The sequence below is a fragment of the Rhodamnia argentea genome, chromosome 6 (assembly GCF_020921035.1).
Source record: "Rhodamnia argentea isolate NSW1041297 chromosome 6, ASM2092103v1, whole genome shotgun sequence".
NCBI classification, from domain to species: Eukaryota; Viridiplantae; Streptophyta; class Magnoliopsida; order Myrtales; family Myrtaceae; genus Rhodamnia; species Rhodamnia argentea.
Genome location: NC_063155.1, coordinates 17473384 through 17488124, shown reverse-complemented (window position 1 = coordinate 17488124; position 14741 = coordinate 17473384). Strand labels below are relative to the sequence as shown.

The 14741-nt window shown below is 40.8% G+C and overlaps 2 protein-coding genes and 1 pseudogene across 2 annotated transcripts; 2 read left to right on the top strand and 1 right to left on the bottom strand.

Annotated features, from left to right (window-relative positions):
* The first annotated feature begins 1057 nt into the window (after positions 1-1057).
* LOC115751671 lies at positions 1058-5296 on the top strand. Its single transcript, XM_048280438.1, has 5 exons — positions 1058-1815; positions 2981-3098; positions 3213-3565; positions 3959-4057; positions 4637-5296. Exons 1-5 carry the CDS (start codon positions 1175-1177, stop codon positions 5145-5147), a joined length of 1722 nt encoding a protein of 573 aa, XP_048136395.1. The 5' UTR covers positions 1058-1174; the 3' UTR covers positions 5148-5296.
* A 139-nt stretch (positions 5297-5435) lies between these two features.
* On the top strand, positions 5436-6092 carry LOC115733747 (putative carbonic anhydrase 2). The gene has a single exon (XM_048280694.1). It carries the CDS (start codon positions 5436-5438, stop codon positions 6090-6092), a length of 657 nt encoding a protein of 218 aa, XP_048136651.1.
* Positions 6093-10309: 4217 nt separating this feature from the next.
* Positions 10310-14741, bottom strand: LOC125315444 (annotated as a pseudogene).

The window sequence follows — 14741 nt, the reverse complement described above, 5'->3', positions numbered from 1 at the left end:
TTCATTGTTGGCATCAATTTTCATCTAAATATTCTCGTGAACGATGAGAATATCTTTCATTCATTCATTCATTTGTATTAGCGGCAATTAATCAAACACACCAAAGATTGATTTAGTAAATTACATTTATATGGTTGTCAATTGTCGGTGATTCACTTTCTGTTTGCCACAAACACCCCAAATTTTTCCAAAGGGGCTTTGGAGGAGTAAAGCCCCTTGAGAAAAGCTAACCAAACGCACCCTCAGTATGTTATTGTGCAGTCATCTGAAAAGTCGCCGGTACCTTTTATCCCTCAAATCCGTCAATTCATTTGATGTTGGTTGATGTTGGTTGAGGGAAAAGAAGAACATGTAGGCCCAGGTTGATGGTCAGCCATTGAAGCGGACAACGAAGGACTCATCCGCCTACTTCCTGTGGCGAGGCCTGAGCAGAGAAAGGATGCCTGAAGCACACTGGGGTTCTTTCGAAGCAAATGAGTTTAACCAATCGATGGGACTTTGAGTTTATTTGAGGAGTAGTGAATTGTCTGGATGTAAAAGGATCTGTCAATTTGCGTACGACACAGAAAAACAAAAAAAAGTTAGTCGTGAATTTGGAATCACGACAGTTTATCGGCTAATGTATAATACTAAAAAGCACAGTTGAATCGAATTGCAGTCTTTTGCTCCAAACATTTGAAGTTATAAGAGGAGAGGCTGCCCTATTGTAGCTTCATCTCATCCACACTGCCATTTTCACTTGTGATTGTTGTGTAGCCTTGCTGCTTCTCCCGGTCGATCGCAATCCCGTCGATGAACTTTGATATATTTCAGGCACGAAAAAAAAATTTACATCTCAATTATCGAATGCACTAAACTTTGATTTTTGTTTCTTTTTATATAATTTGTGTATTTGAATCAATTTCCGGTTTCCGACCAAAAAAAAAAAAAAATTCAATTTCCGGTTAATTTCGACAATTGAAAGCCCAGCCCAATTATTTCCTATATGACTAGTCTTCGGCCCATTTTCAGAACAAGCCCACTAAGGCCCATGAGGTTTTAGGTTCGTCTTCTTCCCCCGCCCCGCTTCTGCTTCGCCGTGAGACTGACTGTGATAGATTCATGGACGACGTCATGACTTAAACCCTAAATAAACCTCTCGCTTTCTCTCTCTAGCACCCCCTTCTCTCTCTCGATGTCACGAACCCCACTCTCTCTCCTCATCCTCAAGCGCCTCTCCCCTCCTTGCCCGGCCCCTAGACCCTACCCCCTCTTCGCCGGAAGACGGTACTCCTCCTCCTCTCCCTCGGCTCCTTCGCCGGAGCCGCCGCCGAAGCCGTCCAACCTCTCGGCTCGCCTCAGCTTTGTGTTCGAACAGATCGACGCCATCGAGAAGGAGCGCGAGCGGTCTCAGAAGGACGAGACTCTCCAGCGGATACGCGCCTGGCGCGAGGCGAAGAACGGTCACTTGTCGCAGAGCGTGGGCGCCGAGACGGCGGGAACGGCCGGGGCATCGAGCTTGGATGGTGATGGTAAGGATGGGAGTTCGAGGGAGGAAGTGGGTTCGCCTGAGAGTGGAGTGAGTGGTTCCAAAGGAGGGGAGTCGGTGAAGGAGGTGGAGTTGGTGCATCCGTGGAGAGAGTGGATTGAGTTGATGGAGAGGCTAGTGCAGCAGAATTACTTTGATCATAGGAGGAAGGATGAGGACAGGATGGTGAGGGAATCGGGGTTCGAGGTAGAAGATATTCCGGAGGAGCGTTTCGATGGTAATGCCGATCTCAAGACTGTTCAGACGGCTTGCTTGAATTTTGGGAAAGACCGGTTTGACATCTTGAGGTGTGTGGCGGTGATGATTGAAGCATTTCGCACTCTCAATATCTAATGTGATAGCAAAGTTCCTCTCGAGACGTTCCAAATGTGATAACTTTGTCAATTGCTGTTCGTAACTAAGAAAGACTAATGAGGTTTTCTTTATATACACAGTGGCATACTCTGTAAGTTTTCGTAGTTCTCAGTGAAAACTCAGCAAACCGACAACTCGGCCCAAATGTGGGTCATTTTGAACAGAAGTGAAATGACTGAAAGTAATTTTAATGTAATGATTATGCTGGTTCGATTTGAGTTCTTCTTATCATGTTTTGCTTGTTGATTAACTCTTGGGGCACATTATATTGCTTTTTTTTTTTTTTTTTGAGTTTTTGTGGTGAATTGTGTGTTGTGTAGACTATTTATCTGCTGCTGCAAATGAATATCCAGCTACTACGACTTGTCTGCAGCAAAATACTTTTGTTTGTGTAGTAGTGACTAGAATGTTTGGTAACATCAGAGGTTACATGAGCACTTTGAAAATGTGGAATATATTTAGGTTTCTTGGCTTGAGGGTTTTAGTGGCCAAGGAGAGTATGTCTCCACTTTTTTAATTTTATATGAGGAATGGTTCAGATTAGATCTCTCTAATTGCCATCTCTCTAGGAAATATCAGTATCCTTTCTAGCCAATAAAGTTTGAAATCTCTAATTTGGATTTTAATAAGGAAGAGCTGGTGAATGTGGGTCACCTAGAGCTACATAGTCGAGTTTTCCCATTTGAAACTGAAGCCACAGACAATTCATGTGATGTTTTCACAATGCACTTCCCGAGTTTATTTTGAAAAAACAAAAATTTCCAATGTGGAAATGAGTGTCAATTTCTGGCAAAAAGGCCTGCATCAGGTCTTCAGCTTGATATTCATTTGAATAATAGTGCTGCAGATTTTTCCAATGAATAATAATTCTTTTCATCAAGAATGATCCCACTAAGTGGTTTCATGTGTAGTTTCCTGAATATAAGAAGAATAAGATGAGCACTAACCAAGTTGACACTCGAGCCAATCCAAGTTGGATCTTTCGGTGATCTCAACTCATATTACTGAGTAGGGTTGAGATTGTTAACTGCCTTTGCACTAAAGTCTTTCTAAATATAGCACCTTGTTTAATGATGGCTGAGGTAAAATTGATGTCAGGTCATTGTCGAGACAGGACATTCAAATTCTTGTTGGTTATGGATGCCCTAGTGCTGACAAGAAGGTGGTTATGGCTGCCAAACTGTTGAGAAAGCATGTGCACCTTGATGAAGGAGATGTAAGAGTTGCATCTTTTACTTGTTACTTTTTTTCCTCCATCTTCAGTTTCTTGCATGCAATTGTCTCTTTCTTTAACTTCTATATGTTCTGGATATAACTGATTAGTTTGCAGGTGTGTAGTTCCTGCAATCTGAGGAGCTCCTGTGAAAAAGCATATCTTTTGACCAACAAAGAGGACGAGGCACGAACGATTGATGTAATGCGAGTTTTGGCTACATTTGGTCTTGATCATGCCCATGGCTTAGTGGCAAATAAACCTCTTCTGAAGCAAAAATCTGTGAAAATTGTTGTGCGCAAGTTGCTTCATCAGGTTGTTAAGTTGAGTGCAGTTCCTATTGATCCAAACCTTCCCCCTCCAGTTATCAAAAGACCTCCACCTAAGGTCAAACAACCTCCACCAACTCCAAAGAGACGAGTTGGACGGGATGATGTAGAAATGAAGAAAGGAGACTGGTTATGTTCTAAGTATGATTCTTTACTTGTTTCTTACACTCGTATTACCATGTAGGATTTCTCCTTAATTAAAACCACAATTTCAATAGGTTCTGCTGAACACTTCTGTATGGCACTCATATGCATAATATTAATACTTGGACACCTGGTGTGATTTCCACAAAATTTAAATTAAAGCCGTTTCTTGCGCTTTTTATTCACATTTCCCCATCCCGTGAGATCTTCTTATGAACTTAGCTACATTGAGCTTGCAGTGTCTGAAGAGATGAATGATGCTGGATACTTACCGTTTTGAAAAGATAGAATCTTTATTACCTTTTTCTGTTTGGTTATGTTTCTTATATGCATGAATATATCCAAGTTGGTCTTTCCTGAAGGTGCTAAAATTTTTTAATGTGGTTTCAGGTGTGACTTCATGAATTTTGCAAAGAATACAGTGTGCCTACAGTGTGATGCAAAGCGTCCAAAGAGACAGCTGCTTCCAGGAGAATGGGAATGCCCAGAGTAAGTTACTCTGAGATTAGTTGAAAATTTGTGGTTTGCGTATTTTGCATTGAGTGGTGCCGGCATTCTAGGAGCTTTACAGTTACATCATCTATCATGTAATTTTAAGTTTTCATATTTACATGCCAGTTCTTTACTTGTTGTGGAACTTGCGCCACCCTTTTAATGTTGCAGTGATTATTCATAGATTATATGCTTCAAAGTCATGGTGCCAGACTCCATCGCTCCCTGAGTTTGGACCTTTTTTTTTTTTTTGTATTGATGGTGCCAACGCTGTTGGAGCTTTATTGTCGCATCATCTAGCATGCAATTTTAAGTTGTTTACATGCCATTTCTTGAAAAGTTGTGGAAATTGCCCCATCCCTTTAATATTGGAATAATTATTCATTACTACAGTAACTTTTATTCATTATATTGTTGAGATATAATGAGCAAAGTGTCGAAGAATCTTCAATGTGTACAGAGATCCAAGAAGATGTGCCTACGCACTACTAATTTTACAATATACTGAATGAACGGTCCATACTAATTGTGCATTTTACATAGCTCACACTGGTCCTGGTCCATGTTTTCTGGTAGGTGCAACTTCTTAAACTACCGGAGAAATACGGCCTGCTTCCATTGCGATTGCAAGCGCCCGCCTGACCAGTTCATGGAAGACAAATTGCAGGAAAGACATCAGAATCCAAGGACAAGGCTGGAGAGGACTGCCAGCCGCCCAGAAGTCTCTAATGCATGGAACTTTGATTTTGATGATGATGAATCTGATGGAGCAGATGTTGCTGCTTTTGAGTATGCAGACTCGTCAATGAAGGGCAAAGATTCCTGTTTACATAGCCCGGAGCAGGGGAGGAATCATCAAGGGTTTGAAGAAGATTTTCGTCGTGATAATAAATTCCCAAGAGTTGTTAACAGAGAATACTCTGATTCCGATCACGGTTCTCGTACTGGTTTTGACGATTTTGATGATGAGGAAGATGACGTGGACAGATACGAGCTAGATGCACGGAATAATCCACCGGTTAGGAATGGGTCATCAATAGACTTTTCCGAGTTTGAAGGGGACTCGGGTCCGAAGATGGAGACGTAGACAATAAATCACTTGCCCGACAAAAACCAAGGTTACCCTCTCCCAATAGGCAATTGAAACCCTTACATCGCGGGCCCTCTGTTCCTGGTTCATATGATGATGAAGTTGATTTTGATTCCGAGGATGAGAGTTCAGTCCGTCCTAATTGGAGATCTAGTCACGTTGCCGATTCTAGAAATAGAGGCGAGTAGAAGTCCTCCCGAGGTAAACTCGGGGGATTGAGCTATGGCTCGATGAAGAGGCCGGGCTGTATTCGATTCAGGCGATGATTCGGACGAGGACTTACGGATGCGGGGAAGTAAAGCGGGTAAATTTTCTGATAAAGTAGGACGTCGGAGGAATTCTCACTTTTCTGACTCCGAATCAGATGAATATGCCAGTTCTCATAGAACCAAGTTTAGAAGAAAAGACATGGAACCAAATAGAAGAGGGAGCAAACTTGATGGGCGTGGCTCGCGTGGTAATAGGGACAACTTTTTGGATGACGACTTTGATGGGCGGTTAAGAGGGGCACGTGGAGGTATCAAAAGCAGAGGACCTCGAGTAGATGAGTTCAGTGGGCGGAGGAATGCTCGGAGATTGGATGGTTCAAGGAATTATAAGAGTCCCGGACCTCGAGCAGATGAGTTCGGTGGGCGGAGGAATGATCGGAGATCGGATGGTTCAAGGAATTATAAGAGTCCCGGACCTCGAGCAGATGAGTTCAATGGGCGGAGGAACGATCGGAGATCCGATGGTTCAAGGAATTATAATAGTCCCCGACCTCAAGCAGATGAGTTCGGTGGGTGGAGGAATGATCGAAGATCGGATGGTTCAAGGAATTACAAGAGTCCCGGATCGGGGAAATTTGAGAACAACCAGCGGGGAAGGTTTAACACACACAAGGATGACAGGGGCGGCGATTCCGATGACTTCGGAAATCGAAGGCGGGTCATTGAACGATGATCTCGGTTTGTCGCTTCCGGAAAATTCGAGCAAATTCACGTACGTATGCCGGGTAAAGTAGTTTTGCATGAGAATCCCTTATGGAGCGGAATGACGCTACCGGAATAGGGTCTTTCTAATTGTCTGCTTATCTAAGGTAATATCTCCGAGAGAGCACGGTGGAAACAGTGAAGTGATTCGATCATCCTCCTTCCTCTTGGCCTCGTGACTTAGTTTCGGGAGAAAAGATACCGACTTGTGGTACCAAAGTCAGGCACATTGAGGCTTGAGATTTTCAAATGTATGATTATTTTTTTTTCTCTTTCGGAAAATTTTTAATTTTTATACTAAGCCCTTGTAACAAAATGAAAGGGATCTACATTTTTTGCGTTATCAATATATGGTGGGCCACACGACAAGGCAGTATGTCAAGTGTCGTGCCATATGGCAAGCACATGATAACGCACCGAATGTAGGACCGAAAGTTCTTTAAATTCGGGCTTGAGCAATATGCAGTACATTCAACAGAGAATGAGAAGATCAAATGAAATAGGTAGTGTCATTTCTTAACAGTAGGTGACCAAAAGGTCGTGGAATACAAGATGTGGCATCTTCTTCGCATACCAGTCGAACTCTGTGTCAAGGCCCAGTAGATTTTACGAGGAATTACTGTTGCTGTCCGAGTGCAGGTGGCGTAACTACACCAGCTACGACCAAAGGGCAACCAAACCGATCGAATCCTCAAGTTGGTAATGGGCTTTTATGGGCCCGAACTGGAAGCATGAAAAAGCCCATTAGTGTTGTTTGGGCTAGAGCCCACTATCATATCAATAGTTCTTCCCGGGAGAATTATAAAAAAAAATCCTAAATCTATTGTAATTGTGCTGATTCAGTTTTAAACTTTTTGCAAGTATGTTAATTCAGTTCATTTGACTAAATTTAGTCAGCCGGTACTGATGTAGACGCTAATTGTTTCATTTTTTTTTAATTATGTTGTTTTTTCTTTTTCTCTTCTATCTTCTTCTTCTTGCCAACGATCGGCCAAAGGCAATGGCAGGCAAGGTTGCCTTAGGTTAAGCTTGCCATCGCTAGCCACGTTGAGGTTGAGCCTCACTTGGCCATGGCAAGCCGATGTCACCTATCAAAGGCGAGGCTCGCCCCCGCCAGGGGTTGGGGAGGTCAAAGAAGAAAAAAAAAAGACAAAAAGACAAAAAAATTAAAATATGAGTCGCCGGCCTCAAAGTTGGTTAGAATTTTTTTTTTTTTTGGTTGGAAGTTAGATGAATTGAATTGCCACAATTATAAAAAATTTTATGACTGAATCGGCAATAAAAAAAATAAAATTAATAAAATTAAAATAAGTTTAGAATTTTTTTTGCTAATTTTTCCTGCAGTTTAGCAAATGAAAACTTTTCTATCCCTTATAATTAGTGAAAAACAACATGATTAGTTTTTATTTTTTTTTTAATATAATCAGCTGGGCGAAAGCGAGAGCTAAAGCGGGTTTTTCATTTTCACTCTCTTCTCTCTAAAACCCCTCAAGGTTCGCCGTGGTCGTAATGGCAGATTTCCAGACCTCGACTCACCGAGCCAAGTGGATATTCACTCCTCATGATCTGGTAATTTCTTGAAATTTCCAATTTGAGATCGAAAACTTGGAAAAATTCTAGCTGTGTGCTCCGTGGAGTTTCCAAGGCATGCATGTTCTACCGTTGATCGATATGTGGTGGAAGCGATCGATTTGAAGGAGCTGAATGGATTTCATTCTGTGAAATGGCCTGCATTTTTCAGTGTCCTGTAGTATAAGAATATGCAATCTGCTGATGAGCTGTGAGAATTCCATGATTAGCTGTGAGTTCGTTGTGCTTGGTGGATGTAAATTTCTGGGTTCTATTTTGTACTGGGCCTTTTGTTTTTGGGATGAGGAAGTAAATTGCTCTACTTTCTACTGGTGCAGGCTGAAAAGTATAAGGCTGCTAATCAAAGAGCGGTACAAACTCTTGAGAAGGTTCGGATTTCTTCCTCTGTCGTCTTTGGGTGTTTCTCGACGAGTGTCACTCCCACTTGGATGGCATTTGAATACTTTTTGTGACAGCTTTTGCTCGTGCGGTTTCAGTTCATTAGCTTTGTTGTTTTATTTGTCCTTGCTCAATCCTAGAAGAGCGCCACGTGAAGTACACGGGAGATTGGCCGGTGTTGGATTTGTGACTACTTTTCTTTGCTTATGAGATTATATTCAGATATCTTATGCATCGTACTTCTAAGGAAGCAAAAGAAGTTATTTTCTTCTTGGTATGTATGAAAGAGGAGAGTGCTTGAATAGGGGACCTTCTTTGTTACCTGGCCTTTAGCTCAGAAACTTGCCCATGCACTTTTGAGTTAAGCTCATCAACCAATTGGTCTTGAACCTTGATTGTTTATGCTGAACTACAGTTGGATGCCATAGAGGTCTTGTCGTCATGTTTTCTCCTGCTTTTTCAATTGTTCCGAGTCCCTTCAAATATCAAGGCCAGGAAACCTCTAATTGTATTGTTTCCTGATGGAATTTGCTGATATGATGTGAAGTATGGAGCGACACGCATGGAAGTAGATGTCGATGGTACATTGCTATACCGAGAGGCTCAAGTTAATTCGAATGGTAATCCGTTTTCTTTTGCACAGCTATAACTCTTTCAGATGTATTCCTGGTGGTGATTGTTTAGCCACTCATTACATGCTCTTTCACAGTGGTGTGAATCCAGCAATCTACTGCCTAATTTTTTTTTCTACCCTCAACAGACAAGCATTCCTGTCCAAAACTCCTTAATATTGAGGAAGAACAGTTTTTGAATTGCCGTACGCCAACTAATAGCTTTTAGTATTGTCATGGCTATTAATTTCTCAACCTTAGATTTGCCAATCGGATGATCACCCGTTTATCTTTTCGACCCCATTTGGTGACCACGAAATTGCAATGGCACTCAACTTTTGATTTTGATGATCATTTCAAGCATTTTGTAGGCCACATTTTCGCAAATGTTCCTTTTAATTTCAATTGATATGCTACGTCTATCTTTTTTTCAAAGTAGCTTATAATTTGCAGGTGATCTTCCCAGAAGGACATTTTGGCTTTTAACTTATAATTGGAAAATGGAAATGTCGGGGGAGGAGGGTTCAATCTCACAAAGGAATTAAACAGATCTTACTTACAAGATTTAATTGGCTTCAAACAATAGTGATGTAACTCATAGGCAAAAACTCCTCTTTGATACTCTCATAAAGAACAACCACTTCTTACAAAAGAGTAAAAATTAGATAAAAAATAGCAGCATTCTCTGAATATGAAACCATCAATTAGAAAACCTATTCAAAAAAGCAAATTTACTTAAATCAGGAAATTGTCCTTTTTTCGGTTCAAATTCGAGAAATATTTTAATAGGTACATTGTCCAAATGTAAGTGGACAAAGTAGTACAAAAATTGCTAATTTTGCAAATTACCGTAAAGGTTGGGTAACTTTGTAAACGTGTTGGTAAAACAAGTTAACACTAAAAGAAGCCACACGGGTAATTTTCTTCACAAATACATTTTTTTTTAACACTTTCGAACTTATTCAAACTTTCTGGCTCGAAAAAAATATTTTTAGACATGGAACAGTAAAGTTCTACCACACAATGTGGTTGACTATGGCCAGCGGATCAAGTGATACTCATGACCATACCACACTATAAAAGCTCCGGCAATCTTCACAATTACCCCTTTTTTTTTTTTTTTTTCAGATTTATCTCAAACTTATTATTGCAAGATGAGATTACATACAACAAGGAAACGAAGAATCAACTTGACGTCATGTGTTTATTTATTTATGTTTTGTTGGAAGAATTCACTGGAGAAAAGGTCTAAGCTTTTTGATGCACGGCAACATAATTGCTAAGGATATTGGTTGAATCACCGGCACGGAACGAACGAATCTACAACTCCACAATGATCTGAATACAATCACAATGAAAGTATTCTCGTTCCATAGGCAAAATGCCGATTGCCTTCTCATAGTAACGATGGATGCATTTTGTGTGTTTATTTGATGGAGAGGAGAATGCACGTTTCTCTGTAAGTTTCTTTGTTCTCGAACATGTGTCATCGAAGTTATTAACTTTCTTTATTGATAAGGAGACGGTGCCTTTCTAACACACCCCTTCGCCTCTCAAACACACCCTACCATGGACGAACAGCCAAAATATAACATGCTTTTTTTTTTCCTCGTGAAGTACTCGAACGGAGACTTACTAACCTCGACATCAAAGCGCTAGGAATTATTGAAATACTACAATTACATCATACACTATACTTGCAAACTTAACGACACCATACAGATATGCATCGTTTATTTATGACTTTCATCACGCAAATCAATATGAAAGTGCATACTAGTAATGATAGTTTACCTCATACATCCCGGAAAAGCCTGTTGATTTTCAGTTACCTATTTGGTGTGACGACGTTTGGTCCAGACTTCACATCGGCAAGGGACTAACGAAGAGCAATGTAACATAACCTTTGAGATTGGTTCCAGAATGGGTGTAGTGATCTCCGTTGGTGTACATCACATCCATCGCCCGCGAGAAATTGAGAACCCGTGTGAGAACCGGTGCTGGAACCGCGGTTGGACGAAGAAACTCTTCATTGGTGTCCTTCCAGGCATCAATGACTCCTTTCCGGATTTCCTTCTCAGCTTCTAGCTCCGACATACTGCGTTCTTTCATGAGCAACTCCACCGCAGACACTAAGTGCCCCCTCTTTTGCTCAAATCGTATGTCAAACGACATTGGTGTCGTTAGATTAAGTGGTGGTTAATCAAATTTCATAAGATCATCCGAGGAAAATTATGTTTTTCACTATACGTGGTGGGAGGAAATGTCATCCATGAGCCTACCGATAGTTTCTGCAGCCTTCACAATCTTGCAGTCACCACTCGCCCATTCAAAAGTATGCTTTGTGACCACATCACCCATTCCCACTAGTGATGTAGTCGATAACAGTCCATAGCCAGTCGTTATTAGTTGAAGGGGTATGTACTCCTTCAATGTTGGTGTGTAGTTGGTATGGAACCATTTGGCTTCTTAATAGTACGCTCTTGCTTGCTTCTTCATCTAAGAAATTGAACATAAACAACAACGTCGGATTTCTAAATAAAGAGCGCGTTCGACGCATGTAAAGTGTACCAATGATGCTTACGGCTTCTTTTGCATAGATGAGGCGGTACGATCTTCCTTCTATGGCCAGTTCATTCCCAATTTCTTCATAGAGATGGAGAAGCTCCCTGTAATAAGCTTGCATATACTCTGGTTGTCCATCCATGGCATCAATATCCCACCCGAATCCAAGTCCTAAAAAAATAAGCCACTTGACTCTATACAAAATTGATCAAATTCAGAGGTTTGAGATAGAGAGTGCAGATTACGTACTTTTGGATTGCTTCGGTGATGAGTGCAAGTTCTTCCAACGTGCCATACACATCGTAGATATCGTCGAGAATGGAAGTCAAGGCGATCACTTTGGTTAGTATATCTCTGGCCAAGGCGAACTCTGGCTCGAAATATACTCCCGAGATCCGGAAGAACAATTCCACAATCCTGTCTCTAGCAAATGGGAAATTCCTCGGAACATCTATGGCCTTCCACCACCTATGATTAGACAAACATAAGCGTTATCGAAAGTACTTTAGCTCGATGACTTCGCATAGTTTAAACTCCCATTTTCACTTGTAAAGGACTTTGAAAAGCACCATCTAGAAGGGTGAAATGAAACTAGGCAAGTAAACCTTTGGAACAACACCAAAAATCGATAGTACGGGCATTGTTAAAACATAGCCCTAGAAGCTAAATTCAGATTATGCTATCACATGAAGTTAATGAACCTTGTAATCTTGCCAAGTTCCTTCTGGTGTTGCTCTTGCAGTAAGTTGAAATCTAGTTTAGCCAAGGCGAGCAAGACTTAATCATGTGAAGGATCTTCTTGGTAGAGTGGAATGTAATGCCTCGCCTCGAGCCTCGGCAACCCCTTGCGAAGTGGTTGCTTTAGGGCATGACTCACTTGTTTCGCAAGACTAGTGCTCACTTTGTTTTCATTGATTAATTCAAGGTAAGTTGTAGCAAAAGAAAGTGCTTCTTCCAAGATAGAATCGCTATGACACCTTAATTGGCAAGCTTCATATAGGCTAAGCAATCCGCCCACATCACCGATGAGTGATTCCCTAAAGTTCCCTTCACTATCTTTGAATTTGTTAAAGACATCCGTGCCACCAATCAACATGGGAAAAAGACGTAATCGACTAGAAATTAGGAAGGGAGTATGCATGGTTAATTTTCTGCTACTTGTTTCTCCTAAAATTCGATAGAGCGATAGGACTTTTATGGTATCTTCCACATTGGTTCACTAAATCAAAGACATACCCAATGAAATATTGTAACCTTGTTGTCGCAACAATCGAAAGATAAGAGCAACCATGTGAAGGTCATCTCCCCTAAAATCTGCATGATCAAGTCGGGAGTAACTTTTGTGAATTTGTTCTAATTGCTCATCCATGTCACGTTCAAAATGGTATTCAATTCCCAAGCGTTGGATTTGATCAATCAAGAGAAGCATCTGTGAAGGCTTGTCCGCGACATCAATCAGCATCTTCCTTACCTCTCCTTTCGGTTCCTCCACTCGTTCCTCCACTCTTCCAAGGAATTTGAACTCCTGTAAATATATCATACTCTATTTCAAATAAAAGCAAGCATGAGATGCATATTTTGTAAAATATAAAATTTATTTTGATGATCCCATCTGTGTATTTAATTTAGATATTTCATAGGGTGGGTTGGGTTAAAAATGTTCTGACTCAAATTTGTCCATTTAACCATTTTTGAGGCATTTCCATGCAACATAAATCTAGTAACCCATGCTTAACCCTATCAATACCCAACTCATACTCGCAATGGAGGACATCCTGGGATTGGTGAAGCTTTAAGAGTTGTTTTGGACTAAAAATGCAAAAGTGTTATGGTCGAATGAGAGTCCTTTTAAACCCATAAGTGACTGCACAAGGATTGAAGACCGGACATAGGACCTACAAGAGACTTTTTTAGGAGAAAAATAGAAACAACAATTCCGTGCACGTACAGAGAAAGAGGGCTTAAGTACACTACAAGTGTCAAAACTTATATATGATGCTTACTTTAGTGTCAAAACTTTCAAAACTATCACTTCGGTGCGAAAACTTGCAAAACAATCACTTAAGTGTCAATTTTTTTATAAAAAAAATAATCACTTAATTGCCAAATGTTTTGAAAAACACACACATCAATGCCAACTCCGGGGAGCCACTTCAACTCAAATATTAATAAAAATAGGTCACGTCGGATTCCGGTGAGCCACATCAGCTCAAATTAGAGTTGGCAATGAAGTGATCAGTGATCGTTTTTTTAAAAAAATTGACACTTAAGTGATCATTTTTAAAAAAAATTGACATTAAAGCGAGTGTGGTACACAAGTTTTGGCACTTATGGTGTTCTTTAGCTAAGAAAGAGAGAGTGGTGGTGCTCCTACGTGGTGCCACCGGAGCACGAGTAGGTTTATAATGGTCGGACAGCTTGCCAAGCCTTACTGTCTAATGGCGGAGAAAATCGAAATCTTGCTCTGTTTGTGTCGCAGAAAATGTCGTGTTTTTGGAAAATGATTTTTATTAAGTCAATTTTCTGAAAAAATGACGATATTTTCCCCTGTTTTGCTAAAATCTAAAATGAACTAGAAAACATCAACCACTACATTAGGAAATTCAGTTTGATTTTCCTCCTCACACTCATTCTAATAATATTTCGTTTTTCTTCTTCTTTGGCCGGTCGCTGGTGATCGGCCCGGGCAAGGTGGAGCCTCGGTCCTCGCCGATCGAGCGAGGCCTCGGGCATTGATTTTCTTTGCGAGGGTCGACCTCGCTCAATACCGATGCAAGCTCGACTTCGCCGGGTTTGGCAAGGCGAGCCCACTCTAGTCTCGCCGAAGACGAGGTTGAGCTCGACCTCACCCGATCTAGCGAGGTGAAGCCTCGCATAAGGCCGGCGAGGCTCGTCCTTGCCTATGGCTGGTCGCCGATGACTGGAAGAAGAAAGAAAAAACAAGGAAATCAAAATGAAAATAAAAGAAAAAGAAACAAGGAAAACAAAACAAAAATGAAATTATTCAGAATTAATAATAGAAATTGCTTAAAACATTTGGAATTTATTTTGAAATAATCAAAAGGAAAATGAATGTGAAAGAATGAAAGGAGGAAAGATGAGGGAATGTTTCAACGTTCTCAAAAACAGAGAAAAACATTCTCCTCACTTTTGAACGTGTATTTTTCATGGGTAGAAAATATTTTGCTTAACTTGTTTATCTTCCGCGAATTAAGCACTGAAAAATTCGAAAAACATTTTCCTGAACGTTGTTTTTCATTAAACAAACGGAGCCTAAGTTTGCAAAATGCAACCGCAAGAAAACAAAATAAGAAGATGAAAGGAAAATCCCAGACCAATGAGGTGGATGGAGAAGCATATTTAAGGAAATAATCGCCCCATATGCTCGGATGATAACCCGCCGACCTACGTCGGATCGCGGGGCCGGTTCCTTCATTCGGAGAAGGGGATGGAATTGTCGATCTCCCAAGAGACAT